Source organism: Epinephelus lanceolatus, chromosome 19 (genome assembly GCF_041903045.1).
Source record: "Epinephelus lanceolatus isolate andai-2023 chromosome 19, ASM4190304v1, whole genome shotgun sequence".
Classification (NCBI taxonomy): Eukaryota; Metazoa; Chordata; class Actinopteri; order Perciformes; family Serranidae; genus Epinephelus; species Epinephelus lanceolatus.
This window is the reverse complement of record NC_135752.1, coordinates 34,696,827-34,716,267: the sequence shown is the minus strand read 5'-3', so window position 1 is coordinate 34,716,267 and position 19,441 is coordinate 34,696,827. Positions and strand designations below refer to the sequence as shown.

The 19,441-nt window shown below is 35.2% G+C and overlaps 1 protein-coding gene across 1 annotated transcript; it reads left to right on the top strand.

The window, feature by feature from the left end:
- The first annotated feature begins 1,308 nt into the window (after positions 1–1,308).
- Positions 1,309–10,312, top strand: hdhd2 (haloacid dehalogenase-like hydrolase domain containing 2). The gene is made up of 9 exons (XM_033646473.2): positions 1,309–1,355; positions 4,216–4,325; positions 4,443–4,545; positions 4,681–4,786; positions 6,100–6,184; positions 7,098–7,263; positions 7,520–7,570; positions 7,853–7,916; positions 9,872–10,312. Exons 2-9 carry the CDS (start codon positions 4,225–4,227, stop codon positions 9,973–9,975), a joined length of 780 nt encoding a protein of 259 aa, XP_033502364.2. The 5' UTR covers positions 1,309–1,355; positions 4,216–4,224; the 3' UTR covers positions 9,976–10,312.
- The last annotated feature ends 9,129 nt before the right edge of the window (positions 10,313–19,441 follow it).

Below are 19,441 nucleotides of genomic sequence, written 5' to 3'. Positions count from 1 at the left end.
GTATGTTGTGAATTATCACCACTTCCTCCCTCTGCTAAGCTCCACAAACATTTTATTAACACTACTGTAGTTTTGAGTCCGTGAGAGGGGGGAGTGAGCGGGAAAAGGGGATCTGTTGGAATTAGAAGCATATGTTTATCAGGGAGATTTGCACCGCAAAGCCACTTTGATCTGTGATTAGTCCGAGTTTAGCCGGGGGTTCACGGTCAAAGCTGTAAGCGATCATACATGAGAATGTATCTGCACTTCACAGGTCACGATGTGTTTGGGTGATAAATCAGTAGAGTTTGTTTTTAAGGGACTTGAAGATATTTCCTTTTTTTGTGCCACTTGTGAATTGAATTAACCCAAAAAAGACAAGCTCAACATTTGAAAGCTTGACATAAACTCTATTTTTTTGATAATTGATATATACAGTGGCTATAACTCTATAGAATTAGAATTTAAAGAAAGAAAACTGAGCCTGACGGTTTGAGACTTTACACACCGAGAGGCTGTCCATCAGAGCAACAGAGGTAGCAGGTAGTTCAAATTTAGAATAAATATTAAAATGAAAAGTAAATGAAAAATATCTTTGCACGTTTATGTTATTTACTGGCACACAACTGTGGAAAGGAGACAACAAAAGCACAGAAACCAAAAAATAATAGAGGTTAGAATAAAAAAAAGGAACAAAAACACTTACACCAAGGGGATTTAAAAAAAATATTTTATCTGAACAAAAACATGCATAGTATAAGATTAGTTTAATGTTTTCCACAGTTGATCGGCTGCAAAATATTTGTGTGGAAACCAAAACTAAAAAACAAAACTGCGAAAACGTGTTGTTCGCTGGAGGTATATGAAAAGAGGATTTGATCAGTGTTGTCTGGCGCCATGCAGAGAGATGGTTTTTATCGTTTAGATAATACCTCCCCTCAAATCTATCTGAATGCCCTAAAAAGACCCACTAATGCGATACATCTGTTGGTTGTTAGTAGGATGGGACACATATGTTTTTGTTTTTTTATTATTATTCTAATGAGTGATTAAGTGGTTGAGGATAACCCTCTTATCTGATTATAACATATGAATTGATAAAAAATAAAATAATAGAGAGAAGAGAGAGTGATATAAACAAGTGAGAGTGTTATTAAAGATGTTTTCCTTAAATTTAAAAAAAAAAACAACAGCAAAAAACAAAACAGAAAAACTATCTCTATAGAGTTACAGGCATTGAAAGAAAGAGAGCAGAGGTCGTTGCGGTGTTTGAGCTGCAGGTGGCAGCAGTGCGCCCTTCGAGACTAAACCCATTTGACACCAGCGAAGAAGAAAACGTCATCAGGAAGCAGGAAGAGGAGCAGCTGTTGCTAAAGGTTAGCTTAGTAGTTTGCTGACTTTCTAAACATGTAAACTTTATTTTTTGTGACTTTGTGCGGTTTAAACCGCGACATTTTGTGACAGCGATGGAGTCGCTCACTGTGCGGGAATTAAAAGTTCAAATTTAACGCTAAATAAACGCCACTTTAGCTTTTAGCATTCATGCAGGTCCAATGAGAGCAGGTTGAACAGTGATGGTGATAATGAGGCTTTTAGCTTAATGTAAGTTGTTTTATTTGTACATGTAGTGGCGGTTGACAAGTATTTGATAAAGTAATCTTACTGTAATCAGCTTGAGAGGTGCTAGGCCAGTAAATATCACAATATTACAGTTGATAACACCCAGACAACACCAGTGCAACTGAGAGTAGAGGCAATAAATAAGGAATAAAGAAATAATACAATGATTATGATGCTGTATTGTGGGGTTAGTGGTGCTCTCAAAGGCTCTTAATTTGTCCCCTTGAATTTAATTTTAAAATCCTTAAAACACACACACACACACACACACACACACACACACACCTCCATTGAAGTTATACAGTGCTTAAACTGGGTTAAATATAATTTTTCATAGCAGATACTATGACTTTTCACAGTAGGCAAAGCACAGGTGTTATTAACACAATTAATTATGGCTGAATTATTTGTAGCTGCTTTGCTTCCAGGTCCCTGGTATCGTGCATGGTCACCGTAGAAAAGTAGCTCCCAGAGTTTTTCCTTTTGGGACCCCTTTTCTCTCACTGTGTGAACTGACAATTTGGATATCTTATTATATTATGTATTGTACATATCAGTGCATAAATAACAATGTGAGTACAGAACAACGGATAAACTGCTAAGTTAATGAGCACAGCAACTGCAGGTTTGTGTGCAACAAGCATTTCCTGGAGCATTATATCAGAGATGTAATTATACAATTGTCTGTATTTTTTTGACAAATTCAAAGACGCTTAGCCTGTAGCTCTCTGGTTGTTTTAACGGCATGCTTTTCTGATGCAGGACAAGGCTGTTTAAAGGAACATTTAGATCTTAAATGATAATCTGTACTTTAAAAATATCAATTTCATTTAGTTTTCTCCACAGACATGAATGAAAGGTTGTGATATAGGCCCACTGTGTGTTAAAGATTTTCCTACACCCCTTAAAAATCAAAAGGGCCTCGCAACCCCTTGTGAAGGTTCGGTGACCTGGATGGGACCTCCAGTTTGGGAACCAGTGCCATAGGCGCTTACTGTCGCTCACTGTCACTCTGTGACAGTCACTGGAACACTTGAAAACAACAGAGCCATCGTTGATGTTATTATATTAACACCTGGGCTTTTCCTACTCTTGACAAGTCAGAATGTCTGCTATGAGAAAAGCCTGTTTAGGTGTTTCAGGTCTATGGCCATACTAGTAGGCATGCAGGGTAACTGGCATGGCTGACTGGGGCACTTGCAGAAAATGAAATGCAGGTATCTTTATGTTATTGGTTACACCACTGCTCAGCGTGATGAGAAGGCCCATAACCTAAGGTGCCGTGTCATACACTTTTCCCGTAAAATCAATCTGATATATCTGATATCTTGAGGAACTTAAAAACTATTTTCTATGTATTTCAACCTTTATTTACACAACCAGAGGTCGCTGTAAACTGTTGCTATACAACTGAGAAAATAAGATGCCCTTTCAGTGTCTACAGGGGTATTGTTGGCATGACACAGGGATGTTCTCTCAACCCGAGCAACAGTACATCGCTTGTAGAGCAAGAAAATAACTCAGTATTGTTGTCTTTTTTTGTTCATTTTTTAAAAATATTTTTTCATGCTGTTTGCCTCCCTAAATTACAATTCAACAAAACAAATCTGAATGAACACTTAAAAATGATTATTAATAAGTACAAAAGTTATATCAAGTATAATAAAGTCACCTAAAAACTCAATACCACATACACACCAGAGGTCAGTGTTAGAGAAATGTGAAGTTTGTTAAATTACAACCCCAGTTTCCCTTTAACATCCCCACCACACACACACACACGCACACGCACACGCACATGCAAGCGCACGCACACACACACACACACACACACACACACACACGCAGGAAAATAAGCTTATTCTCAGCTTGGCACTTTGCTCACAGCACGGTTTCCTGTTATTAGTTGAGCTCAATACAAATAATAGATAAATGACCTACAGCCTGTGTGTGAGTGTCTGTGTGTGTGTGTGTGTGTGTGTGTTTAAGCTATTCTGGGTGGGTATTAAGAGCATTAATTGTACTCTCACATTGATAACTACATGACAGAAATCCAAGCATGTCTAAATAATAGGGGATCACACAGTCAGGGAGCAGTAAAGTACAATCCCAAAATCTGTAGTCCAGGCAGGAAGCCATCAGTTCTGGGGACAAAGCGGTCAATAATCGGCTCAGTTGGTCCTGATGATCTGATCAGTTCTGCTACTACCTCTGTGAATTATGATTATGAATGTGTAATCTCTAAAATAATATATTATTATGAAAGAATAAGCTTTTTTAAAGGGAGTAAATCTCCATTTACAGCGGACCTTGGCCATATTTAGCAGTTTAAAAAATCCTAATCGGGGACTGTGCTCCAGCAGCTCTTTTCTAACAGCGGACTCAGTGTTTGCCGGTTTTCAGCTGTTTATTTAAAGTGAGTGAAAGTAGAATTACACTAACCAAATAACAAAGATTATTATTACACATATCACATCAAAATCTTGGTTAAATCTATGATGTTATGAATTGTAAGTGTCCAACACTGCCTCTAAGATGGTTCCAAAGCAGGACCCTGTGTCACCATGCTCACGCCCGTTGAACCATAGGTTACGTATATCACGTCCTCCTCTGCAGGTGTCCAGCATGGCGGGCAAACGGGCTCTGAAAGCCGTGCTCATCGACCTGAGTGGAACATTACATATAGAAGACACAGCAGTGCCCGGGGCGCAGGATGCCCTGAAGAGGTACGGAACAGCACAAAATGGAGGGTGTAGAGTCATCCTTAAATTTATTGTAGATTCATATAAATTCTAATTGTGCTTTTAAAGCAAGATGTTTGGTTTTGTGTTTGGCGCCGTCAGGTTACGGCAGGCATCTGTAGCTGTGAAGTTTGTGACCAATACAACAAAGGAGAGTAAGAGGATCTTACTGGAACGACTGCAGCGGCTCAACTTTGACCTCCAGGTGAAACATCCAAAGCCATGTTTAATTTAGGGCAGATGATTTAATTGAGGTGATTCATAACAGATCAACACAGATTCTTTTGCTTTTTCTTCCTTTTTCATGACTTTATTTTTTAAAATGAACATCACTCTGCAGGAAAAAGAGATCTTCACTTCACTGAGTGCAGCCAGGAGTTTGTTAGAGAAGCAGCAACACAGGCCGCTGCTGCTGGTGGAGGACAGCGCACTGGAAGACTTCACTGGTACGGAGCTGTGAGTATAGATGTGTGTGTGTGTGTGTGTGTGTGTCTGTCACAGCTGTTTGCTTTGTTTGCTCCATCATCACTGATCTGTCTCATTATAAAGAGACCAAAGCCCAGACTGATGTACAGTGTGCCTGTTAGGCTCATCTACTCAAGTAATAGAGTGATGCTTGATGCTGCGTTCGTTTTGTACTCGGAGGTCGGAAGTGGGAAGTGAATGACGTCACCTCCGAGTTGTCAACAGTTTTTGCATTCTAGTTGACAACGGTGGACAAGTCGGAAAAAAACATGGACGCCCGCAAGAAAGCCTTTGTTGCCCTCGCACTTTCGGAGCATAGACAGCTTCAAAACCATCATGCACTCCAACTGATGACCGCCGCAGATGAGGCTGACCTAATGTAAAACAAATAAGATAAAACTGCTATAAACAGTACTTTAGCAGAGTGTTTACTCACTATGCATGTGACCGGCAGCCATCTTGAATTCGTAAGTCGGGGTTGATGCAGTTGCTCCGAATCTCCGAGTTGGAAATCCGATCTCAGGGTGCATTCAAGTTTAAACTTCCGACTGGGAACTGGGAATTACCGACCTCTGAGTACAAAACGAACGCACCTTTCGATCAGTCCTTCCCAACTGGTAGGTCGAGGGTTGTTTAAGAATGGACCACACATGACTTGTGAAGGACCTTAATCTAATGACTAAGGACCAGTTGGGAACCACTGAACATCTTCCCCTGTTCATCTCTGTGGAGCAGCTCCAGACTTTATACCCTACGACATCACAGATTTGAGTTTCAGCACTCCTGCTTTTGGGCTTGGGAGAGTTGTTCATGATTGCTAATATTTTTGGACTATCTTACACCAAAGAGAAAACATGTATTTGTTTCAGCAACCTGAAAACCTTGTATTTCCATTCCAATCTAGTGATTTTGCAGCTGCTACAAAACCTTTGTTTTATCCTTACCGCCTTTTTTAAAGCGGGTTTGTCAGTGTTAAACAAACAGTGACAACATTCAACCTGTTGCGCTGCCAATAGTTTGTTTAAAGAGGTCAGGAGCCAAAGAGTAAACTACTGCTGTTAGAGCTGATCTTGACCTCTGACCTCTGTGTGGATAGGGTTGAAAAAGAGAGAAGTTCACTGGGATGAATAAAGATTATAAGAGCCCATTCACTCAGCACTGGAGAACCCAAACTGATCAATTTAAAATGATATGAGATGAATAAATACAACAACACTTTACATTTGTGACTGCAGTTTTTATTCAGCAACTGTTTTCCAACGGAATAATCTTAATCTTGTCTTTCCATTTCCAGGTATCTCCACGTCGGAGCCAAACGCGGTCGTCATCGGACTTGCTCCCGATCACTTCAACTATGAAGCACTCAACAAGGCTTTCAGGTGGGAGACTCGTTGTTCAGTGAATCACAGAACATATCAGTTCCTATTTTTTTGGATGTTCCTGACGGGTTATGTTACTGTCTAGTCTCTAATCTCGCTTGTACAAAAAAAAAAGCAAAATCAAGTTTTTAATTTGTCTTTTTATGCATCTGCACCTGCGATAGCCTTGGCCAGAGGCTTCATGTTTTTTGGTTGTTGATCCATTTGTCTGTCCGTCCGTTCCATTCTCAAACAGGAACATGATATCTCAAGATTGCCTTGATGAAATTTCTTCAAATTTGGCCCAAATGTCCTCTTGGACTCAAGAAGATTAGATTTTGGGGGTTATAGGTCTGAGTCAACATCTTTGTGACCTTATCTGTCTCATTCTTGTGAACGCAGTATCTCAAGAAAGCCCTTAGGGAGTTTTTTCAAATTTGGCACAAACTTTGCCTCATTCTCAAGGATGAACTGATATGAATTAGATGGTCAAAGTTCAAGGTCACTGTCACTTCGTCACAAAAAACAACCTTTATTTATCTTATCTAATATGTAACGAACTTAACTGAAGCGGACTGCTGGGAGGGAACAAGGCTTTACTCCGTAAATGCCGTCTAAACTTTGTTGTACTTTGTCTTTCTCCAAGTTATTATTTTTGACACATACAGTGAAGCTTGTTAATCACGTATATTTAAAGCCATACATGGGCTGGCACCCCAGTAAATTGCTGAACTTCTCTGCCCCTACTCCAACTCCCGACCTCTCAGATCCTCCGAACATTGTCTTTTAACTTTCCCGCGATCAATGCCGGTGGGTAAGGGAGATCGTGCCTTTGTGGCAGCTGGAATAGCCTTCCGCTCTAAATCAAATGCTCTCCTTCCATTGTTTTAAAATGTGCTATATAAATAAACTTGATTTGATTATTTCTCCCCAGAATGATCCTGGATGGAGCTCCTCTCATCGCCATCCATAAGGCTCGGTACTACAAACGGAAGAATGGTTTGGCCCTGGGCCCCGGGCCCTTCGTGACAGGACTAGAGTACGCTACAGACTGTAAAGCTACTGTGGTGGGAAAGCCGGAAAAGACTTTCTTCACACAGGTTAGACATTGATCATTTTACTCAAGAAAAAGAAAGGGAGGCAAAATTTGTATTTATCACAAACATTTGAAACATATTATTTGAAACTGAACTCATGATTTGCTGTTTTCGACAAACTGTAGTGTCCTTTCATGTCTGACGTCAGTATTTCTTGTGGGTTTTTTCCTTTTAGTATTGTCCGAATTGATTTTATATTAATGAAACTTGATAACCTCTAAAGAAGCCCTCATTTTCTTTTGTTTGTTTTTTTAAACAGGCTCTGTCTGATTTGGGATGTAGCCCCAATGAAGCCGTCATGATAGGAGATGTAAGTATGTTTCCAAACTTGACACCTGTCACGCAAAATAGAAAATTCTTTTCAACTAAATATTGTTCTATGAGACTAAATTTCTCTAAAAAATATTTATCAGATTGTAGAGAACTGTTGGAACTTCTACCCCAAATAAAATAAAATTTGATTAGGAAGAAACAAATTTTAAACAACTTATAACCATTTCCACAGCAGCCAGTGAACATGAGTGCAGTGATGTGTACACTTTATTAAAAGCTGGTTTGCTGTGGTTTGTGCCCCGTTGCTGTTTTCCCATAGGATGCCAGAGATGATGTGGGTGGTGCTCAGAACGCAGGGATGTTGGGGATCCTGGTCAGAACTGGTGAGACGAAACGTCCTCCTCCAGTTTATTCTAATCCTTCCACCAGTTTCACTTTCAGTTCTTCCTTTTCTTGTCTCCACGTGAACTTACCTGACAGCAACTGACTGATGGATACTAAGCTATGACTTTTTACATACCATACTTTGACTTTTTTTTATTGACAAACTTTACTTTGACTTTTTTTTTTTTTTCGTTTTTTGTGAGGACATACTGTACTATAACTTTTTTTCATGATTTGGGACAACATACTATACTATGAATTTTTTTCATGTTTTGGGACGACATACTATACTATGACTTTTTTCATGATTTGGGACGACATACTATACTATGACTTTTTTTTCATGATTTTAGACGACATGCTATACTATGACTTTTTTCATGATTTGGGACGACATACTATACTATGACTTTTTTTCATGATTTGGGACGACATACTATACTATGACTTTTTTTCATGATTTCCGATGACATACTATACTATGACTTTTTTTCATGATTTCCGATGACATGCTATACTATGACTTTTTTTCATGATTTTAGACGACATACTATACTATGACTTTTTTTTCATGATTTTAGACGACATGCTATACTATGACTTTTTTCATGATTTGGGACGACATACTATACTATGACTTTTTTTCATGATTTGGGACGACATACTATACTATGACTTTTTTTCATGATTTCCGATGACATACTATACTATGACTTTTTTCATGATTTGGGACAACATATTATACTATGAATTTTTTCATGATTTGGGACAACATGCTATACTGTGACTTTTTTTTCATGATTTTAGACAACATACTATACTATGACTTTTTTTCATGATTTTAGACGACATAGTATACTATGACTTTTTTCATGATTTGGGACGACATACTATACTATGACTTTTTTTCATGATTTGGGACGACATACTATACTATGACTTTTTTCATGATTTGGGACGACATGCTATACTATGACTTTTTTCATGATTTGGGACAACATATTATACTATGAATTTTTTCATGATTTGGGACAACATGCTATACTATGACTTTTTTTCATGATGTTAGACGACATACTATACTATGACTTTTTTTCATGATTTGGGACGACATACTATACTGTGACTTTTTTCATGATTTGGGACAACATGCTATACTATGAATTTTTTTTCATGATGTTAGACGACATACTATACTATGACTTTTTTTCATGATTTTAGACGACATACTATACTATGACTTTTTTTCATGATTTCCGATGACATACTATACTATGACTTTTTTCATGATTTGGGACGACATGCTATACTATGACTTTTTTCATGATTTGGGACAACATATTATACTATGAATTTTTTCATGATTTGGGACAACATGCTATACTATGACTTTTTTTCATGATGTTAGACGACATACTATACTATGACTTTTTTTCATGATTTGGGACGACATACTATACTGTGACCTTTTTCATGATTTGGGACAACATGCTATACTATGACTTTTTTTCATGATTTGGGACGACATACTATACTGTGACTTTTTTCATGATTTGGGACAACATGCTATACTATGAATTTTTTTTCATGATGTTAGACGACATACTATACTATGACTTTTTTTCATGATTTTAGACGACATACTATACTATGACTTTTTTTCATGATTTCCGATGACATACTATACTATGACTTTTTTTCATGATTTGGGACAACATACTATACTATGACTTTTTTTCATGATTTTAGATGACATACTATACTATGACTTTTATCAGAGTTTTTTTTTAGCACATACTATACTATGACATTTTTTAATGATTTGGGACGACGTACTATACTATGACTTTTTTTTCATGATATGGGACGACATACTATACGATGACTTTTTTCATGGTTTTTATAACATACTATACTTTTACTACCACTAAAATACTCCTTTATCTCCTCCCAGGTAAATACAGAGAAGGAGACGAGAAGAAAATTAACCCTCCTCCCCACCTGACATGTGACAGTTTCCCAGAAGCTGTTGAACACATCTTGAAGAATCTGCTATGAGATGTCACAGTCCAGCTGCCAGTTTTCAATGTTAGAAAATTATTGGTGTTGTAACAGAGGAGGGAAGGAAATCATTCAATTGTTCCCCTCAACTTGATTAAGGAAATATCAACATCCTGTTAATCTGATTAATTATGCAAAAAATTGAAATGATAAATTAAAAGAAAAATGTCAATTTGAGTGTGGGATGACTTTTTCAAGTCAGAATGCTTAAAAAGTAAAAGGAAAACATGCATTTTCCGGCACCTGTTACCACTTTAAAAAATGTGATGTTATTGTATGGTAATGTATATGAGATTAAATAAATGAATTAAAAAAAAAACAAAACAAAAAAAAACAACTGGTATTGTGTATTATTTGACTGTGTTTGAACTTCTTTTAGAATATAACAAAATGTAGAAACAAAGTTTTCCGGTTCTTGTTCTTGAAAGAAACAGTATAGTATGCAATGCAAAATAATTTCAGCAGATCATCTCATAAAAAGGAAAAAAAGAGCCATTGTGTAGTATGTTATAAAAATGGCAAAAAGTCGTATGTCGTCCAAAATCCTGAAAAAAAACGGTCATAGTATAGTATGTCGTCTAAAATCATGGAAAAAAGTCATAGTATAGTATGTCGTCCAAATCTATGAAAAAATGTCATAGTATAGTATGTCGTCCAAAACTATGAAAAAAAAGTCATGGTATGTTGTCCAAAACCATGAAAAAAAGTCATAGGAGAGTATGTCGTCCCAAAACATGAAAAAAATTCATAGTATAGTATGTCGTCCGAAATCATGAAAAAAAGGTCATAGTATAGTATGTCGCCCAAAACCATGAAAAAAGTCATAGTATAGTATGTCGTCCGAAATCATGACAAAAAGTCATAGTATAGTATGTCATCCAAAACCATGAAAAAAGTCATAGTATAGTATGTCATCCCAAATCATAAAAAAAGTCATAGTATAGTATGTCGTCCGAAATCATGACAAAAAGTCATAGTATAGTATGTCGTCCAAAACCATGAAAAAAAGTCATAGTATGTCGTCCAAAACCATGAAAAAAGTCATAGTATAGTATGTCGTCCGAAATCATGAAAAAAAAAGTCATAGTATAGTATGTCGTCCCAAAGTATTGAAAAAAAGTCATAGTATAGTATGTCGTCCGAAATCATGAAAAAAGTCATAGTATAGTATATCGTCAGAAATCATGACAAAAAGTCATAGTATAGTATGTCGTCTAAAATCATGGAAAAAAGTCATAGTATAGTATGTCGTCCAAAACTATGAAAAAATGTAATTGTATAGTATGTCGTCCAAAACTATGAAAAAAATGTCATAGTATGGTATGTTGTCCAAAACCATGAAAAAAAGTCATAGGAGAGTATGTCGTCCAAATTCATGAAAAAAAGTCATAGTATAGCATGTCGTCCCAAAATCATGGAAAAAAGTCATAGTATAGTATGTCGTCTGAAATCATGAAAAAAAAGTCATAATATAGTATGTCGTCCGAAATCATGACAAAAAGTCATAGTATAGTATGTCATCCCAAATCATAAAAAAAGTCATAGTATAGTATGTCGTCCGAAATCATGACAAAAAGTCATAGTATAGTATGTCGTCCAAAACCATGAAAAAAAGTCATAGTATAGTATGTCGTCCAAAACCATGAAAAAAGTCATAGTATAGTATGTCGTCCGAAATCATGAAAAAAAAAGTCATAGTATAGGATGTTGTCCCAAATCATGAAAAAAAGTCATAGTATAGTATGTCGTCCAAAACCATGAAAAAAGTCACAGTATAGTATGTCGTCCAAAATCATGAAAAAAAAAGTCATAGTATAGGATGTTGTCCAAAATCATGAAAAAAAGTCATAGTATAGTATGTCGTCCAAAACCATGAAAAAAGTCACAGTATAGTATGTCGTCCGAAATCATGAAAAAAAAAGTCATAGTATAGGATGTTGTCCCAAATCATGAAAAAAAGTCACAGTATAGTATGTCGTCCAAAACCATGAAAAAAAGTCATAGTATAGTATGTCGTCCGAAATCATGAAAAAAAAAGTCACAGTATAGTATGTCGTCCCAAATCATGAAAAAAAGTCATAGTATAGTATGTCGTCCAAAACCATGAAAAAAGTCATAGTATAGTATGTCTTCCAAAACCATGAAAAAAGTCACAGTATAGTATGTCGTCCAAAATCATGGAAAAAAGTCACAGTATAGTATGTCGTCCAAAACCATGAAAAAAGTCATAGTATAGTATGTCGTCCAAAACTATGAAAAAATGTCAATGTATAGCATGTCGTCCAAAACCATGAAAAAAGTCATAGTATAGTATGTCGTCCAAAACCATGAAAAAAGTCATAGTATAGTATGTCGTCCAAAATCATGGAAAAAAGTCACAGTATAGTATGTCGTCTAAAACCATGAAAAAAGTCATAGTATAGTATGTCGTCCAAAACTATGAAAAAATGTCAATGTATAGCATGTCGTCCAAAACCATGAAAAAAAAGTCATAGTATGGTATGTCATCCAAAACCATGAAAAAAAGTCATAGGACAGTATGTCGTCCCAAATCCTGAAAAAAAGTCATGGTATAGTATGTCGTCCGAAATCATGGAATAAAGTCATAGTATAGTATGTGGTCCAAAACGAAGAAGAAAGTCATAGTATGTCGTCCCAAATCATGAAAAAAGTCATAGTATAGTATGTCGTCCAAAACAATGAAAAAAGTCATAGTATAGTATGTCGTCCCAAACCCTGAAAAAAAGTCATAGTATAGTATGTCGTCCGAAATCATGAAAAAAAAGTCATAGTATAGTATGTCGTCCCAAATCATGAAAAAAAGTCATAGTATAGTATGTTGTCCAAAACCATGAAAAAAGTCATAGTATAGTATGTCGTCCAAAACCATGAAAAAAAAAGTCATAGTATAGTATGTCGTCCCAAATCATGAAAAAAAGTCATAGTATAGTATGTCGTCCGAAATCATGGAAAAAAGTCATAGTATAGTATGTTGTCCAAAACCATGAAAAAAGTCATAGTATAGTATGTCGTCCGAAATCATGAGAAAAAAAAAGTCATAGTATAGTATGTTGTCCAAAACCATGAAAAAAGTCATAGTATAGTATGTCGTCCGAAATCATGAAAAAAAGGTCATAGTATAGTATGTTGTCCAAAACCATGAAAAAAAGTCATAGTATAGTATGTCGTCAGAAATCATGAAAAAAAAAAGTCATAGTATAGTATGTCGTCCAAAACCATGAAAAAAGTCATAGTATAGTATGTCGTCCAAAATCATGGAAAAAAGTCATAGTATAGTATGTCGTCCAAAACTATGAAAAAATGTCAATGTATAGCATGTCGTCCAAAACTATGAAAAAAAAGTCATAGTATGGTATGTTGTCCAAAACCATGAAAAAAGTCATAGTATAGTATGTCGTCCGAAATCATGAAAAAAGTCATAGTATAGTATGTTGTCCAAAACCATGAAAAAGTCACAGTATAGTATGTCGTCCGAAATCATGAAAAAAAAAGTCATAGTATAGGATGTTGTCCCAAATCATGAAAAAAAGTCATAGTATAGTATGTCGTCCAAAACCATGAAAAAAGTCACAGTATAGTATGTCGTCTGAAATCATGAAAAAAAAAGTCATAGTATAGGATGTTGTCCCAAATCATGAAAAAAATTCATAGTATAGTATGTTGTCCAAAACCATGAAAAAAGTCACAGTATAGTATGTCGTCCGAAATCATGAAAAAAAAGTCATAGTATAGGATGTTGTCCCAAATCATGAAAAAAAGTCACAGTATAGTATGTCGTCCAAAACCATGAAAAAAAGTCATAGTATAGTATGTCGTCCAAAATCATGAAAAAAAAAGTCATAGTATAGTATGTCGTCCCAAATCATGAAAAAAAGTCATAGTATAGTATGTCGTCCAAAACCATGAAAAAAGTCATAGTATAGTATGTCTTCCAAAACCATGAAAAAAGTCACAGTATAGTATGTCGTCCAAAACCATGAAAAAAGTCATAGTATAGTATGTCGTCCAAAACTATGAAAAAATGTCAATGTATAGCATGTCGTCCAAAACCATGAAAAAAGTCATAGTATAGTATGTCGTCCAAAACCATGAAAAAAGTCATAGTATAGTATGTCGTCCAAAATCATGGAAAAAAGTCACAGTATAGTATGTTGTCTAAAACCATGAAAAAAGTCATAGTATAGTATGTCGTCCAAAACTATGAAAAAATGTCAATGTATAGCATGTCGTCCAAAACCATGAAAAAAAAGTCATAGTATGGTATGTCATCCAAAACCATGAAAAAAAGTCATAGGACAGTATGTCGTCCCAAATCCTGAAAAAAAGTCATAGTATAGTATGTCGTCCGAAATCATGGAATAAAGTCATAGTATAGTATGTGGTCCAAAACGAAGAAGAAAGTCATAGTATGTCGTCCCAAATCATGAAAAAAGTCATAGTATAGTATGTCGTCCAAAACAATGAAAAAAGTCATAGTATAGTATGTCGTCCCAAACCCTGAAAAAAAGTCATAGTATAGGATGTCGTCCAAAATCATGGAAAAAAGTCATAGTATACTATGTCGTCCCAAATCATAAAAAAAGTCATAGTATAGTATGTCGTCCGAAATCATGACAAAAAGTCATAGTATAGTATGTCATCAAAAACCATGAAAAAAGTCATAGTATAGTATGTCGTCCGAAATCATGGAAAAAAGTCATAGTAGTTATCGTCCAAAACCATGAAAAAAGTCATAGTATAGTATGTCGTCCCAAATCATGAAAAAAAGTCATAGTATAGTTTGTCGTCCCAAATCATGAAAAAAAGTCATAGTATAGTATGTCGTCCAAAACCATGAAAAAAGTCACAGTATAGTATGTCGTCCGAAATCATGAAAAAAAAAGTCATAGTATAGGATGTTGTCCCAAATCATGAAAAAAAGTCATAGTATAGTATATCGTCCAAAACCATGAAAAAAAGTCATAGTATAGTATGTCGTCCGAAATCATGAAAAAAAAGTCATAGTATAGTATGTCGTCCCAAATCATGAAAAAAGTCATAGTATAGTATGTCATCCAAAACCATGAAAAAAGTCATAGTATAGTATGTCGTCCAAAACCATGAAAAAAAGTCATAGTATAGGATGTCGTCCAAAATCATGGAAAAAAGTCACAGTATAGTATGTCGTCCAAAACCATGAAAAAAGTCATAGTATAGTATGTCGTCCAAAACTATGAAAAAATGTCAATGTATAGCATGTCGTCCAAAACCATGAAAAAAAAGTCATAGTATGGTATGTCGTCCAAAACCATGAAAAAAAGTCATAGGACAGTATGTCGTCCCAAACCCTGAAAAAAAGTCATGGTATAGTATGTCGTCTGAAATCATGGAATAAAGTCATAGTATAGTATGTGGTCCAAAACGAAGAAAAAAGTCATAGTATGTCGTCCCAAATCATGAAAAAAGTCATAGTATAATATGTCATCCAAAACCATGAAAAAAGTCATAGTATAGTATGTCGTCCCAAACCCTGAAAAAAAGTCATAGTATAGGATGTCGTCCAAAATCATGGAAAAAAGTCACAGTATAGTATGTCGTCCAAAACCATGAAAAAAGTCATAGTATAGTATGTCGTCCAAAACTATGAAAAAATGTCAATGTATAGCATGTCGTCCAAAACCATGAAAAAAAAGTCATAGTATAGTATGTCGTCCAAAACCATGAAAAAAGTCATAGTATAGTATGTTGTCCGAAATCATGGAAAAAAGACATAGTATAGTATGTCATCCGAAATCATGGAAAAAAGTCATAGTATAGTATGTCGTCAAAAACCATGAAAAAAGTCATAGTATAGTATGTCGTCCGAAATCATGGAAGAAAGTCATAGTATGTCGTCCGAAATCATGGAAAAAAAGTCATAGTATATTATGTTGTCCAAAACCATGAAAAAAGTCATAGTATAGTATGTCGTCCGAAATCATGGAAAAAAAGCCATAGGTATGTTGTCCAAAACCATGAAAAAAGTCATAGTATAGTATGTCGTCCCAAATCATGAAAAAAAGTCATAGTATAGTATGTTGTCCAAAACCATGAAAAAAAAAAGTCATAGTATAGTATGTCGTCCCAAATCATGAAAAAAAGTCATAGTAAAGTTTGTCGTCCCAAATCATGAAAAAAAGTCATAGTATAGTATGTCGTCCAAAACCATGAAAAAAGTCACAGTATAGTATGTCGTCCGAAATCATGAAAAAAAAAGTCATAGTATAGGATGTTGTCCCAAATCATGAAAAAAAGTCATAGTATAGTATGTTGTCCAAAACCATGAAAAAAGTCACAGTATAGTATGTCGTCCCAAATCATGAAAAAAAGTCATAGTATAGTATGTCGTCCAAAACCATGAAAAAAGTCATAGTATAGTATGTCGTCCAAAATCATGGAAAAAAGTCACAGTATAGTATGTCGTCCAAAACCATGAAAAAAGTCATAGTATAGTATGTCGTCCAAAACTATGAAAAAATGTCAATGTATAGCATGTCGTCCAAAACCATGAAAAAAAAGTCATAGTATGGTATGTCGTCCAAAACCATGAAAAAAAGTCATAGGACAGTATGTCGTCCCAAACCCTGAAAAAAAGTCATGGTATAGTATGTCGTCCGAAATCATGGAATAAAGTCATAGTATAGTATGTGGTCCAAAACGAAGAAAAAAGTCATAGTATGTCGTCCCAAATCATGAAAAAAGTCATAGTATAGTATGTCATCCAAAACCATGAAAAAAGTCATAGTATAGTATGTCGTCCCAAACCCTGAAAAAAAGTCATAGTATAGGATGTCGTCCAAAATCATGGAAAAAAGTCACAGTATAGTATGTCGTCCAAAACCATGAAAAAAGTCATAGTATAGTATGTCGTCCAAAACTATGAAAAAATGTCAATGTATAGCATGTCGTCCAAAACCATGAAAAAAAAGTCATAGTATAGTATGTCGTCCAAAACCATGAAAAAAGTCATAGTATAGTATGTCGTCCGAAATCATGGAAAAAAGACATAGTATAGTATGTCATCCGAAATCATGGAAAAAAGTCATAGTATAGTATGTCGTCAAAAACCATGAAAAAAGTCATAGTATAGTATGTCGTCCGAAATCATGGAAGAAAGTCATAGTATAGTATGTCGTCCGAAATCATGGAAAAAAAGTCATAGTATAGTATGTTGTCCAAAACCATGAAAAAAGTCATAGTATAGTATGTCATCCGAAACCATGAAAAAAAAAGTCATAGTATAGTATGTCGTCCCAAATCATGAAAAAAAGTCATAGTATAGTTTGTCATCCCAAATCATGAAAAAAAGTCATAGTATAGTATGTCGTCCAAAACCATGAAAAAAGTCACAGTATAGTATGTCGTCCGAAATCATGAAAAAAAAGTCATAGTATAGGATGTTGTCCCAAATCATGAAAAAAAGTCACAGTATAGTATGTCGTCCAAAACCATGAAAAAAAGTCATAGTATAGTATGTCGTCCGAAATCATGAAAAAAAAGTCATAGTATAGTATGTCGTCCCAAATCATGAAAAAAAGTCATAGTATAGTATGTCGTCCAAAACCATGAAAAAAGTCATAGTATAGTATGTCGTCCAAAATCATGGAAAAAAGTCACAGTATAGTATGTCGTCCAAAACCATGAAAAAAGTCATAGTATAGTATGTCGTCCAAAACTATGAAAAAATGTCAATGTATAGCATGTCGTCCAAAACCATGAAAAAAAGTCATAGTATAGTATGTCGTCCAAAACCATGAAAAAAAGTCATAGGACAGTATGTCGTCCCAAACCCTGAAAAAAAGTCATGGTATAGTATGTCGTCCGAAATCATGGAATAAAGTCATAGTATAGTATGTGGTCCAAAACGAAGAAAAAAGTCATAGTATGTCGTCCCAAATCATGAAAAAAGTCATAGTATAGTATGTCATCCAAAACCATGAAAAAAGTCATAGTATAGTATGTCGTCCCAAACCCTGAAAAAAAGTCATAGTATAGGATGTCGTCCAAAATCATGGATAAAAGTCATAGTATACTATGTCGTCCCAAACCCTGAAAAAAAGTCATAGTATAGTATGTCGTCCAAAACCATGAAAAAAGTCATAGTATAGTATGTCGTCCGAAATCATGGAAAAAAGTCATAGTATAGTATGTCGTCCGAAATCATGAAAAAAGTCATAGTATAGTATGTCGTCCCAAACCATGAAAAAAGTCATAGTGTAGTATGTCGTCCAAAACCATGAAAAAAGTCACAGTATAGTATGTCGTCCAAAATCATGGAAAAAAGTCATAGTATACTATGTCGTCCAAAACCATGAAAAAAAATCATAGTATAGTATGTCGTCCCAAAATCATGGAAAAAAAGTCATAGTATAGTATGTCGTCCCAAACTCTGAAAAAAAAGTCATGGTATAGTATGTCGTCCGAAATTATGGAATAAAGTCATAGTATAGTATGTCGTCCAAAATCATGAAAAAAAAGTCATAGTAAAGTATGTCGTCCAAAACGAAGAAAAAAGTCATAGTATAGTATGTCGTCCAAAATCATGAAAAAAGTCATAGTATAGTATGTTGTCCCAAACCCTGAAAAAAGTCATGGTATAGTATGTCGTCCAAAACCATGAAAAAAGTCATAGTATAGTATGTCGTCCCAAACCCTGAAAAAAGTCATGGTATAGTATGTCGTCCGAAATGGAAAAAAGTCATGGTATAGTATGTCGTCCAAAACCATGAAAAAAGTCATAGTATAGTATGTCGTCCAAAACCCTGAAAAAAAGTCATGGTATAGCATGTCGTCCGAAATCATGGAAAAAAGACATAGTATAGTATGTCGTCCGAAATCATGGAATAAAGTCATAGTATAGTATGTGGTCCAAAACGAAGAAAAAAGTCATAGTATGTCGTCCAAAATCATGAATAAAGTCATAGTATAGTATGTCGTCCTAAACCATGAAAAAAGTCATCGTATAGTATGTCGTTCCAAACCCTGAAAAAAAGTCATAGTATAGTATGTCGTCCGAAATCATGGAAAAAAAGTCATAGTATACTATGTCGTCCAAAACCATGAAAAAAAGTCATGGTATACTATGTCCTCCGAAATCATGAAAAAAAAGTCATAGTATACTATGTCGTCCGAAATCATGAAAAAAAGTCATAGTATAGTATGTCGTCCAAAACCATGAAAAAAAGTCATGGTATACTATGTCCTCCGAAATCATGAAAAAAAAGTCATAGTATACTATGTCGTCCGAAATCATGAAAAAAAGTCATAGTATAGTATGTCGTCCAAATTCATGAAAAAAAAGTCATGGAATAGTCTGTCGTCCCAGAAACAATCAAAAAAAGTCTTAGTATAGTATGTCGTCCGAAATCATGAAAAAAAAGTCATAGTATAGTATGTCGTCCCAAATCATGAAAAAAAGTCATAG